General features: G+C 35.8%; 1 protein-coding gene across 4 annotated transcripts in view; it reads right to left on the minus strand.

Moving 5' to 3' along the window:
- Positions 1 to 13,406, minus strand: part of ZBBX (zinc finger B-box domain containing) — a 112,041-nt gene that overhangs the window by 74,384 nt on the left and 24,251 nt on the right. For all 4 annotated transcript variants that reach the window (XM_073803870.1, XM_073803869.1, XM_019946309.3 and 1 more), the window contains one exon: positions 9,732 to 9,827. In XM_073803870.1, coding sequence (XP_073659971.1) covers positions 9,732 to 9,827 — 96 coding nt within the window. The remainder of the gene's footprint in view (positions 1 to 9,731; positions 9,828 to 13,406) is intronic.

The raw sequence follows: 13,406 nt of genomic DNA on the forward strand, positions 1-13,406 counted from the left end.
ACTCTGAATTTTCCATGAAAGTTGAAGTAAAAGGTATCCATAAATAAAGGACTTGACCAAAGTTTTCGTCTACTGTTAGGATCAAAAGAAAGAAAGAAAAAAGTCAACTTCAGGCCAGCTGAAAGGTAAAGAAACAAAGGACAGGAATTTCCATATAGCAGACACCAGAAAGAAAAACAGAGTTTGACTAAAAGTCCCCATATAAATACATGAAGAAACAGGAGAAAACTAAATATTTATAGGATGAAAGAAAATTGCAACAGAGAAACTCACAACAGAATCATGTTTCAAATCCAGTTCTGCTCATCATATTTCTAAAAACAGATATGAAATTTGCATGAGTAGTACAAAAATGTCAATGGTATAAAGAACTACTTATTGCAAGCTAGTTAGGAATCAAATCCTGGAAGTGTGAAATTCATTTGACTGAAGTTTATTGCTTATTCCAGCATCATTTCAATATAACTTTAAGTAGAACTTAAAGGACCCTTAGATTTACCTTTCCTCCAAAGATCTAATGGAAACCACAGGTTTTATTAATCAAAGATTTATGTGTTATTATTCCTTCTTGACACATAAGGGATAATAAAAAAAAAGCAAGTACCTGGACACAGGCCTCAGATAATAAATGCAATTTACTATTCAATAGACAGTAAATGTCAAATAAAAGTAATCTGGACTCAATATTTAGTACTATCATAAAGTAACGTGAGAGTAACAAAATAAAACACACTTAATGCCATTAAACTATTTAAAAATAAGACAATATGGCATATAAATGTAATAGCTAAAAAATAATATATTGTCAAAATTTTTAAATCACTTGCTATTAAGAAAAATAAAATGTGATCTCAGCCTTTCAAATTTTATTGCAACATTAAAAATTCTATTTAGAGACAGAGCATTCTTAAAAGTGAGCCAGAATAGCAACAAGAAAACAACCTAGGAAATTCACACCTGCAATCTGCTTTCTATTTGCAGTTTTGATGCCGTATAATTATACACTATATTAATTATCTTAGCAAGTACTTACTACTGTTTTCAACTAATATTACATGTATAACGTATCCAGATGAGTTAGCTGCTTTTAGCAATTACACATATTTGAGATACATGAAGAACAAATGATTTAATATGCAATGATTTGAATTACAGATTTTTAGGCATAGCAGAATAAACTCACTAATAAATAACAATCAATAGTTTTTCATTCGTTTTCTTATACATAGTAATGCTACTACTATGTATAAATAGTACATCACAATTGACAATTTTTATCCCATAAATACCAATGAACATAAAATATAGTAAAAAAGAAAAAACTACTGTAAAATTTGTCAGACTCCATGAAAAACCTGTAAGATAATATGGGTAGCACCTGTAAATTATAAAGACTCCTCAAATAATCAGCATCAATGTGATTGATTAAAGGGTCAGACATGTGGTTACACTAATGATTTTTTTTTAATCAACACACATTTATTATCTCATGAGTTCCATGAGTCAGAGTCTAGTTCCAGCTTAACTGGATGCCCTGCTCAAGATCTTAGAAGGCTGCAGGCAAGGTGTGGGCCAGGCTGCATTCCTTCCTGAGTTTGGGGTTCTCTTCCAAGCTCACAGGGTTGTTGACGGAATTCAGTTCCTGAGGCTACAGGACTGAAGTTCCGGTTTTCTTACTTGCTGCCAGCCTGAGGCTGCTCTCAGTTCCTAGAGGCTGCCCACACTTTCTTGCTATGTGGCCCTCTCCCTCTCCCAGGCCCTCTCACTACAGGGCAGGTTACTTCTTTAAAGCCAACTAGAGGATCTCTCTGACCTCAGGGAGGGCCTCGGTCTCCCTTTTAAGAGCTTTCATGTGATTAAGCCAGGTCCACCCAGAATCAACTCCTTTTTGATAACTCAAAATCAATTTATTTGAAACCATAATTACATCTGCAAACCCACTTGACCTTTGTCACATTCTATTGGCAAGTCACAGGTTCTCAGACTAATGATCTTTATGGTCCCCTCTAATATTGAGTTTCTATTATTTTCTATTTGGATAAGGAAGAGGTCTGTATTTTTCTAAAATTTTACCTCACTGTATTTTCACAAAAGTCTTCCAAAATATGTATTACTATAACACTTTTTAAAACTCCCTAAAACCAAAAGTAACCATTTCATTCTTTAGAGTCATTATCATTAAAATACTTTGTTTTCTAGACTCTAAATTTAGATGGTCTAAGAACTGCATTGAATTTCTACAAATACTATATCCTGACTAATAAAACCTAATGCATGGAGCACCTGCTATGAGCAGAATACTTTTATATTTGTTGTCATTTAATCAGATCCTCACAACATCTCTGCAAGCTTCTGAGCTTGCATATATGAGTTTTATCTTAAAGATTCTTTTAGCATAAATATTACAGAAACACCCTCTTTTCCCTTTGAGATGAATTCAGGCCACCTCTGCATTAAACCCTAGCACTGCAAAATGGTCACAAGCACATGAAAAGATGTTCAACATAATTAGTAATCGGGAAAATGCAAATGAAAACCGTAATGAGATACTACTTCACGCCCACTAGGTCAAAAAGTGAGATTAATAACTGTTGGCTAGGGCATAGAGAAATCAGAACTTTCATATTGTGTTGATAGGTATGAAATGGAGCAGCCACTTTGGAAAACACTCTGGCAGTTCCTCAAACAATTAAATACTAGAGTTACCATACAACCCAGCAAGTCCACTACTAGAGATATAGCAACGAAAAATTAAAACATATGCCCACAAAAACCTGTCCATAAATATCACAGCAGCATTATTCATAATGGCCGAAAGATGGAAACAGCCAAATGTCCATCAGACAATGAATGGATAAATAAAATGTGATATATCCGTACAATGGAATGTTATTTGGCCATAAATAAATGAAGCACAGATACATGCCACAACATGGATGAAACTTGAAAACATTATACTAAGTAAAGGCAGCTAGTCAAAAAGACCACATATTGTCTGATTCAATTTATATTAAACATCTAGAATGGGCTAATCCATAGAGACAGAAAGTAGATAAGTCGTTGCCAGGGGATTACAGGGAGGATGGTAGGGGGGATGGGAATAGTAGCAAAATGGTGCAGCTTTCTTTTTGAAGTGATAAAAATGTTCTACAATTAACTGTGGTGATAGTTGCACATACCCGTGAATGTACTAAAATCTATTGAATTATAAACTTTAAATGGATAAGTTGTATAGTATGTGAGTTATATCTTAATAAAACTGTTTTTAAAAAATTCTTGTCTATGATGCCTCTATAAGTGCTCTTGATCTATCTTTTGGGCAAGCCATCATTCTGTCTTTAGAAATTTTGGTTAATCAAAGACTTAACTGCAATGCCCTCCAAGGAGTCTACCTGGGTAAACTAAACTTTCAGACTCACCAGGCTGTCAGTAAACCACTCTTGGCAACAGTCTGCTCACAAGGATAAGAACAGGAACAACAGTTTACCAATGAGACGGCATCAGTTGTTATTCTTGGGAGTCTTGCAATAGTTCACGCAGAAGTACAGCTCAGATAGATGAGGGACAGACCTGTTTTAGAAGCCTTATTTCCCACCAGAGTCAATCCCCATCTGCAGGTTTCCAGAGCCCCACAGCCCACGTGTCAGCTACAAAGCTCGCCATGTTCAGGGAGCTGTGGCTTACCCCAAGTATTTATAGCCCTCCCATTAGATGCAATTTGCCAATGAGGAGTCACGTTTACCGTGAATATGTTGTCTAGGAACACAGGTGACATTAGGACCTTTATCTGTTTCCCAGGAAAAGAGCTAGAAAGTTAACTAAAGGTCAAATTCTCAGACACAAGAGGAAAAGCTTTTCTTAACCCTTCACCAACATAATATATTAACATACCATACATTCTTTTAATTGTCCAATCTTTGGTTTTCAAAATTTAGAGAGAAATAAACTTTGCCATTTAAAATGTAATTTTAAATTATTTCACGAGCTTGATCATATCATTCAGGATTTACTCATGCTTTCACTCATTCAAAAATGAGATTTTTACATGCCAGGTACAATGTTAAGTACTAAGAATACAGTGATGAACATGACAGAAATAGTTCCTCTCCTTACAAGATTTGAAATTTATCAGAAGAGATAAAAGAGTAAAAAGTCAATAACAATATAGTTTAAAAAATCCTTTGACAGAAGTTCTAAGTTATAATCATATTGAATCATACAGAATTATTTATATTTAAGAAAGAAAAGCATGCCAATACTCAGTTGTTTATATATATTTTAAATACTTATTTTTTCTTATGTGTAACACTAATATTTATAAATAGCAAATTTATAAATTTTTTAGGATATTGACATTACCTGGACTCTAAAATCATGTGAATTTACGATAATTCCTTTTTGAGGGAACATTTACTCCCCATCCTTATATTTCTATCTTATTTGTGAGACTTTGGGAGAAGAAAGTGAGTGTGCTGACCTCTGCCCTTTCTGGGTTCTCCAAGGGCTACCTGTCCAGAGAGGGATGTATTCCAGTCTAGATCTCCATTAAGGAGTTTTTCTGGGTAGGTCCTGCCCTGTCTATAACACTGGGGCAGGGGGGAGGGCAAAAAGTTCAGTTCCAGGAAATATCAGGAAGCTGATCTGTCTGAACACCCATGCTACAACCACCAATTCTGATTGTATCGATAATAAAACTGATATTTTGATTTCTACCCTCTGACTCTAACACCTGTTTCTCAATTGGTTTAGAACATGGAAAGTGAAGAAAGAGATGTTATATATTGCCCTTCAAAAATTGCAGTACACTCTGAAACTGGCCAACAATTATCTATACTGTAATCTCATTCTGAATTACATATTGTCACAAGTCAGGTTGGCCAAGAAACCAATTCTGAGATTTGCCTGCCTGACTTTTACTGGGGAGTTCTCTGAGAAGAACACCTGTGGGCGAGTGAAGGAAGCAGAACTGGGCAAAGAAGAGAGTTGAATTTGATGCAACTGCCAATCCCAAGGGAGGAGCTGTGATGGCCCATCGGAGTTGTCCCCAATTGAGGCAAGAGGTAGCTGGGAATTTGTACCCTAACATAGACCAGATATTGGCCCAGAGGATTGGCTGCCTCCAGGGATGGAGTGTAGGCTTGGAGGTGGCAGTTCTCTTTGGGCAAAGGCAATTCCAGGGGAGAGGCTCAACTATGATACAAATGCAGGCAACATTCCAGGCAGCTAGGGTGGTGAGTGTCTCATTTCTAAAGAGGAAGATCTGGGTGGCACACATAGCATCTACATTATGTGTGTACACAGCATTTAAAACGGGTACATTAGGATCATCCAAGTAAGCAACCACGATATTATCCAAAGGACCAGCTATGGCCTAAAATTACTGTATTATCCTGAACATTAACAGAATAACGGTAGTGTGAGCCTAAAAGCTGATACTGGTCATTGTCAAATGAAAGAAAAAAAATCGACCATTTTTCTACCAAAGTCGGAAAGCATAAATAGTATTATAACTGAGGTTCTGCCTGGTAATTATTTTCCTGTAGGTACGTTCAAGTAAACAAATACTCCCACTTATAATCCATATTTATGTAGGTATACCTTACTTCGTAGTTAAAAAAGTGAAGAGGCTGCATATAGATGCCTCATATTAGAAAACATAGAAAGTCTACCTCAGTTATCTCTTCTCTCATTACTAACCACCCCTCTTCCCAAGGTCTCTCCTTTCCAGTTAAGAAAATCTCCATTCTAATTAAGAAAATATATATACCAGAATCTATTAATGATTTTCTTAATCCAGCCTCCCCTTGCGCATGTCACACTTCACAATGAAATGCCTTTTGTTTGTTTTTCCCCCTGTTTTCCCTTATCTCTGATTAACCTTGTCTCTTCTTTGATCTTTTGTTGTTAAAAGGAAATAGGAATTCCTGATATATTGAGGCCTTATTTTTCACCAATGTGAGGCTTACCAAGTGAAAAAACCTTTTGTTTTAACCCTTAGTGTTGAAAATCATTCTAAATACAGAAGTAGAATTTTCATCCTTGGTAATTCCCCTCATGAATTTACACATCATTTTGCAGATAATTAACTATTTTACAGAGGTTAGAGAAGGTTAAAAAAAAAAAAAAAAACTTGTGCTGAAATCACTTCCAAGTATTAATCAATCGTAAATCAAAAGAAAGACCCTTTGAAATTATGTTAGTCAACATGGAAATGGTAATAGTTTGTCTTCAATTTTTCAGGGATTTCTCTCTTAAGTGAAGCAAAATATGCCAGGACAAAATGGTCCCTACTGACTGTGAACTTTGTAAGGACTCACTGGTATGTAGGCTGGGGGCTGAAATGATTAACAACACTCAAAATAAGCTATTCTTCATAATAACCAGAAATGCCAACATAGGTTAAGTAATATAAAGTATAGCAGTCATTAGCCTAGAATGCCTGCTTTTTATATAGTAATGCTTAATATTCAGATATAAGATGTCTGCTCTAACTTCTCAGATTAGGTATGAATTCAACAAAAAAATCTCATGACTTCTTTTTCTTTGTCTTCACAGTTTGCATATTTTTAAAATTGAGATACAGTTGCTGTACAATATTATATAAGTTACAGGTGTACAAAAAAAAATCTCATGACTTTGACAGTTACCAAAGTGGTGGAAAACTAAAAATGCTATGGCTGGTTAATGAGGGCTAAACAGAAAGAGGTATCCACTCGCTGCTGAACAATGGCCATCAGGCCAAGACACAACAACATCAAGAACCTTACCTTAATGCACAGGGAAGAATGATGGAAACAAGAAGAAAAAAAGCAAGATGACTGGAAAAAAAAACAACAACAAAGGGCTAAATAGTGCACAGAAATAATAAGAAAATGGCAGATAGCTAACGGGACAATGGATTAAATTCAAGATGGGATGGCAGAGAATGGGTAAGGCCATGATAGAGGAGCAAAAATAAAGTACTAACCGGAAAAGCAAATCTCTGAGGATGAATGTGTAGTGACACATATTACATCAGCTAGTTGAGACCTCCTATTAACTGTTATAACAGCTACTGGTCAACATAATGGGCAGGAGTCACCAATATATAGTGAGACTCTGTCCACTGTACACTTTACTAAGATCGGAGGGAGTAGGTTATATATTCTGAAATAGCTTCCTTTAAAAAAAACTTTTTTAATTTTAAAATTTTAGTTGAATAAAATAAAGGCTCAAATTTACTTGAATTATCTAAAAAAAGATAGCTCCTTCAAAGTATTTCATTACTTAGCAATCTGGGTACATAAAATGATGTTATATACGAAGAGAGCAGTAACCATGTATGTTTAGCTCCCAATACAGGTGGTCTCTGTTTGCTCTTTTCTAAGGGTCAGCCTCACAATCTGACTTCCCCAGCAGACAATGAACTTCCCAGGAAAGTCCTCAAGATAGCACTAAGTAGCAACTTTGGTCTCCACAGACTAGAGGGCAATCCAGAAGAGTAACATAAATATAGAAGGTATATAGCTATTTATCATTATTTAACTTTAAAATATATACATAAGAGAATCCCTGTGTTTGAAAAAAACTCTCAAGGATTCATTATTACTTGCTATGTTCTTTGATTTGTATACATATTATGAAATCCATTTATGTTAATTTCTAGAGATGAATGCATCTTCTACAATTAGAAATTCACTAGGAACCTAAATACCATTCTGCTATTTCTGGCTTACCAACCTTTCCTCCCCTGCAACCAAAACTAGAAAATGTGATGCTGGGATGAGATGAAGCTTACACTCAGTAAGTATTAGTTCTCTCACTTCAGCATCAATTCCACATTTAGAATTTTATAAGAATATAATTTACAAAAATCATCTTCTATGTTAAGATATCTAATATATCCATTTTAATGACATTAACATGGAATAGAAAAATACTCAATGTTTACTATACATATGCTATGTCACATAACTTTTAGTAAGCATGATTTGACCCATGTCATATCTGCCTCTGGATTACAATAAACCATATCATGGCAAAGTCTGACTGTGTTTTGAAATTGAATGTGGGGGGTGGGGGAGGACTGAGAGAGAGAAGCAGAAAGGGACAGAGGTCTGGAAGAGAAAGGGGAAGGAAGGGAGAGAGAAAAGAGAATCAGACTTAAATAAACCTTGAAGGTCAACTACTGAAGTTGAGGGAAGGAGCCATGTCTGATTCTTCTTTGTACCCTCCACACCATCTAGCACAGTGCCTAAATTCACTGAGCGGTAATTCAGAAAATGTGCTGAATGAATCATTGAATGGAAAATTCTAACAAGAATTCACAGTGGGAAATTACACTCCTTACCCTTACAGTGGAGTACCTTTAGTTAAATTCTATATTATTTGCATATTAACAATTACACTCACTTTTGTATACATTAATTTTCATTTCCTGTGACTGTCCAGTCTAGGGTACTTCCTGAGGCAGGGGAGTAGTTGGTGGATTTCCTTTTGTTTTCCCTCCATCACTTCTGCCAGAAGGCTCTCAACACTGACTAGCCACTCAAAAGTTAACAGACTTAGGTAAATACTGATAAAAAAGTAAGGTCAGTTTTATGCTTTGTGGTTATCATGACGTGGGTCATCAGCATCTGTGAGAGCTACCAATATTTATATATGTTGATCAACATGTAAAGATTGAAGTCTACCAGTGACCTTTCTAAATACAGATATCAATATTAAAATTTACAAGATAATATTTAACCCTTCAATCCATTATACAAGGTACTCGACTCTCACTTTTATTTCCAGGTCCTTAAGAGGAGGATCCTAGTGTTATTCATCTGTGTAGGGTCACTGCCTAGCACTGACCCTGCACAATGAATGAAATCTATGACAAAACAATGCATCATCAAACGTAACTGGTATAATGTTATATCAATATTTAACCATAATTATTGTTTAAGTATTAGAATCTTAAAGCCATCTGACAGGGTTTGAGTTTAGGCATTTCAAAAAACAACTATATGAGGATAAATAAAAGTTTGTGATATGTAGGAGGAAAAGTAGAAACCTGAGAGATAAGCGTATTTAAAAAATAGTGGGGGGCTTCCCTAGTGGCACAGTGGTTGAGAGTCCGCCTGCCGATGCAGGGGATGTGGGTTCATGCCCCGGTCTGGGAGGATCCCACATGCCGCAGAGCAGCTGGGCCCGTGAGCCATGGCCGCTGAGCCTGCGCGTCTGGAGCCTGTGCTCCGCAGCGGGAGAGGCCACAGCAGTGAGAGGCCTGCGTACCACAAAATAAATAAATAAATAAATAAATAAAATCGATAAAAAAATAAAAAATAGTGGGGGAGGACAAATAAAAGACAAATTAAAAAAAATAAACATGAGAAGAAAACAAGAGATTTCTATTTATAAACTAGATAGAAGTAATACTTAAATCATGTGTTCATTTGAAACCACAATAGATAAAAATATTGTCTAATTTTCAAATGTCAAGTTCACAGATAGAATGTGTAATGTAAAAACTCTAATCAAGCTAAGTGTTCCAGGAGCTATATTAAAGCACGTTTAAACAGCAAAATAAAATCCAGATTAGCATTCAGTAAAATAATTTTAAGTTATATGTAAAGACTGTAGATAATAGAATTTTACAAATTAATGCAAAGCATCCTAAATTCTAGATAATTAAACATGTTTTATATGTCTTTGTGTGGAAACATTTTATAAATACACTACAAGTAAAGAGTTTTAAACAGTCATACCTGCAAAAGAGTTGTTCTATGGAGTTTCAGTGCCCCCTTTTGATGAATTTTAGCAAAGCATCCTGAACAATAATCTTCTCCACATTCAAGGCATACCTTAAAAGATATTGAAAAATCATACAATCTTATAAAATATGACTTTGAGAAAACACTTGCATAAAAAATTCATTGCTCTCATCTTTACTTCTCCAATTACACACCTAGATGTCGGCCGAACTGAGAAGCCCAAGGAAACGGGAAAACATTTGTCTCAGTTAAGATGTAACTTTGAGAAAAATTAACTTATAAACTTTAACTACTCTCATAGCAAAATAAATATAACAGCTGTAAGTAGGTTTTAGATATATGTGTTAGGTGCATGTACGTATGTACAATTTCTGAAAAAATCACTAAAAAAACGGCAACCTCAGATCAAACTTCTTAACCTGGTAAAAATTAACAGCAATATCTCTGGGTCAAAACTATTTCATTATGAGTTCTTTTATCTTTCTGTATTGATTTACATGACACAATTAGTTGCAAAGGATGTGTATACTATTTGTCTCCAAAATTCCCCACAGTCTTCTTTGAACGGCACTACTTCACTGGTGATTCTCAAAATGTTGTTTTAAAAGCATTCTCAGGAGATTCCTCAAAGGAAAAAAAGTGTAAGAAAAAAAACTGGATGGATCTTCATCAACATGTCAGCGATGTTTATGACTGGTGAAATGATTACAGACAAGTGTATATTTGTCTTGCAAGTTCTCTATGGTGCTAAAATGTCATTCTTTAAATTTGCGGATAAGTTGGAAAATGTGATATATCTCTACCTATGATGGTGCCAAGCAAGGGTGAAAGTGAGAAAAGGAAATGGAATTTTTACTGCAAGAGTAATTACTACTGTGCAGACGTACAGCCACTCTAACACCCTTTACAGTATGATAAAAAAAAATAGTGCAAATGGCTAGTAGCCCCCCTTTTCTTGAGTTTGGCCTAGGTTGAGAACATCCAGTAGTACAAATAAGAAAGCATGAGGCCTGGAGAGACAGTGTCAGAAAGTCTGTGCCAAGGAGCTCACACTCCCTTTAGCTCTCTTTCATTTCCTCTCCCTTTAGGGTGCCCACCACCCTTCTCCCCCTCCTTCCTCTCCCCTCTCTCAGGGTATAATAAGCATAAAGCAGCTGGGGCAGACTGGGGAGAGACAGACCAGGTTCTTTTGCCTTGTACGGGTCACTGGTGACCTGATGCGCAATTCAGTGACACTTCTCAAACTGTACCATGCATACAAATCTCCTGGGATTTCCTTACAGTGCACACGCTGGTTTGGGAAGTCTGGAATGGGACCCAAGATCCTGCATTCTAATAAGATCCCAGGTGATGCCCATGCAGCTGCTGGGTGCAGACCACACAGGGAGTAAGAAGGCACTAGAGTGTATTGGATGAAGAAAAGGAGACTAAATTTAGGGGGGTATAAATTAGGAGTTTGGGATTAACAGATACACACTACTATATATAAAACAGATAACCAACAAGGACCTACTGTATAGCACAGAGAACTATTCTCAATATTTTTTTATAACCTATAAGGGAAAAGAATCTGAAAAAGAATATATATACAGGGCTTCCCTGGTGGCGCAGTGGTTGAGAATCTGCCTGCCAATGCAGGGGACACGGGTTCGAGCCCTGGTCTGGGAAGATCCCACATGCCGCGGAGCAACTGGGCCCGTGAGCCACAACTACTGAGCCTGCGCGTCTGGAGCCTGTGCTCCGCAACGGTAGAGGCCGCGATAGTGAGAGGCCCGCGCACCGCGATGAAGAGTGGTCCCCACTTGCCGCAACTAGAGAAAGCCCTCGCACAGAAACGAAGACCCAACACAGCCAAAAATAAATTAATTAATTATTTTTTAAAAAAAGAATATATATAATATATATATCACTTTGCTGTATACCTGAAATTAACACAACATTGTAATTCAACTATACTTCAATAAAAATTAAATAAAACCCAATAAGAGTCCATTAATTTTTTAAAATTGTATTGCAAGTTCCCACATGATGATGCAGTTACCTACAATAATGTAGCCATGTTTATTAAATATGAAATGATTAGGACAACACTCCAAAAATAGGTTAAAAGAGTAGGAAGTTGTATATAACTAAAATGAAACTAAAAAGGAAGGGTCAAATAACAGTAACAATATCCACAACATTCAGGGAGCACTTACTCATTGTTCTAAGGGCTTTGTATGTTCCATCTCATTTAATTCTCACAATAACCCCATAAGGTTAGCATGACCATTGTACCTCCATTGTGAAGATGAGGCAACAAAGGAACATAATGATTGAGAATTTGTCCAGTCATACAGCTAATGGAGCCAGGATTTCAACCCCAGAGTCTGGTTCAAAGCTTAAGCTCTTACCCAAGACCCACATTACTAATAATCATTGACCATTAATTTCAGTATTAATCATTTATTAGAAAACCTTCATAAAATCTGCAACAAAATAAATCCAAAATGTCAAATGATTGCATGGTCTGGTATTTATCAAAATCCAAATGTATTTTTCAAATGTGATTATAGCTACACAGAACTGGATTTATAATTTTAGTGGAAGAAAAATAAATACTATCCCTAGTATGGGAACTAATCCTAGCCTTTCAATTCCTGTTTCAAGAGCTATAGTCTCTTAGAGAAATGATGATACAAATATTATCTAAATCCATAACTTTTAAGTGAAAAATTAAAAGCTATAATTTCACATACACATATGGAAGTATTACTGTATTAACGTAGACTTCAAAATGTATTCTACAACATGTCAGCTAATATTTTAATGAATTTCTCATAAATGTTCGGCACCATTTTTACAATGTAATATAGAGGACTGAGAGTCAGTTTCAGCATATAATTCTAAGCCAAATATTTGCTAACAATAGACTTTCAATGAAAGTAGCCAAACAGATGTTATACTGGAAGATCAAAGCTGCAGTCACAGAGTAAGCTTATATATTTTGTTATACAAGCATATTTGGATTTAAATTGGGTTAAAATGACCGCCAACTGGAAAATCTTTTTAGGTAGTTTGTATAACTGGCAGGAACATACTAAAAATGTGGATGAGGACGCCATTCCACCACAGATGCTTCTTTGACGCTGGAGTACTAAAGTGCTGTTTTAGCAAATATCTTTTTAATTTGTTCAAGGCTAGATCACTTACACTAAGCCTTCAGAATCCATTTGAGTTTAATTAAATTATCCACATTTGCCAAATTAATATATAATTTTTAACTATCCATTTCACTTTTGTTATGTAGAAACAGCCTAAAGCCACTGGAATTTCTTTTAAAAATAAGAAATCTGCAAATTTGGGGTTTTATTTTTACCACCAACATATATGAATGCAACATATATAAAATGTGCCAACAACAAAAGGCATACAATTTACTATCTCTTCTCAATGTGCTAGGCACAATGCTAAACATTTCACATGCATTAACCATTATCCTCAATAACTCTGAGGTCGTTATACTACTGTTACCCGTTTTGTCCCATTTTACAAAGGAGAAGACAGAAACAAAAGAATTAAGTCATTTGCTGAAGTTTACATAGCTAACAACAGGTAAAGTTGAGATTCAAACCCCCAAAATGCAAGCTCTTACTCCCTACCTCCCATCCCTGTACAATTTTCCCTGAT

Source organism: Tursiops truncatus, chromosome 4, assembly GCF_011762595.2.
Source record: "Tursiops truncatus isolate mTurTru1 chromosome 4, mTurTru1.mat.Y, whole genome shotgun sequence".
In the NCBI taxonomy this organism is placed as follows: domain Eukaryota; kingdom Metazoa; phylum Chordata; class Mammalia; order Artiodactyla; family Delphinidae; genus Tursiops; species Tursiops truncatus.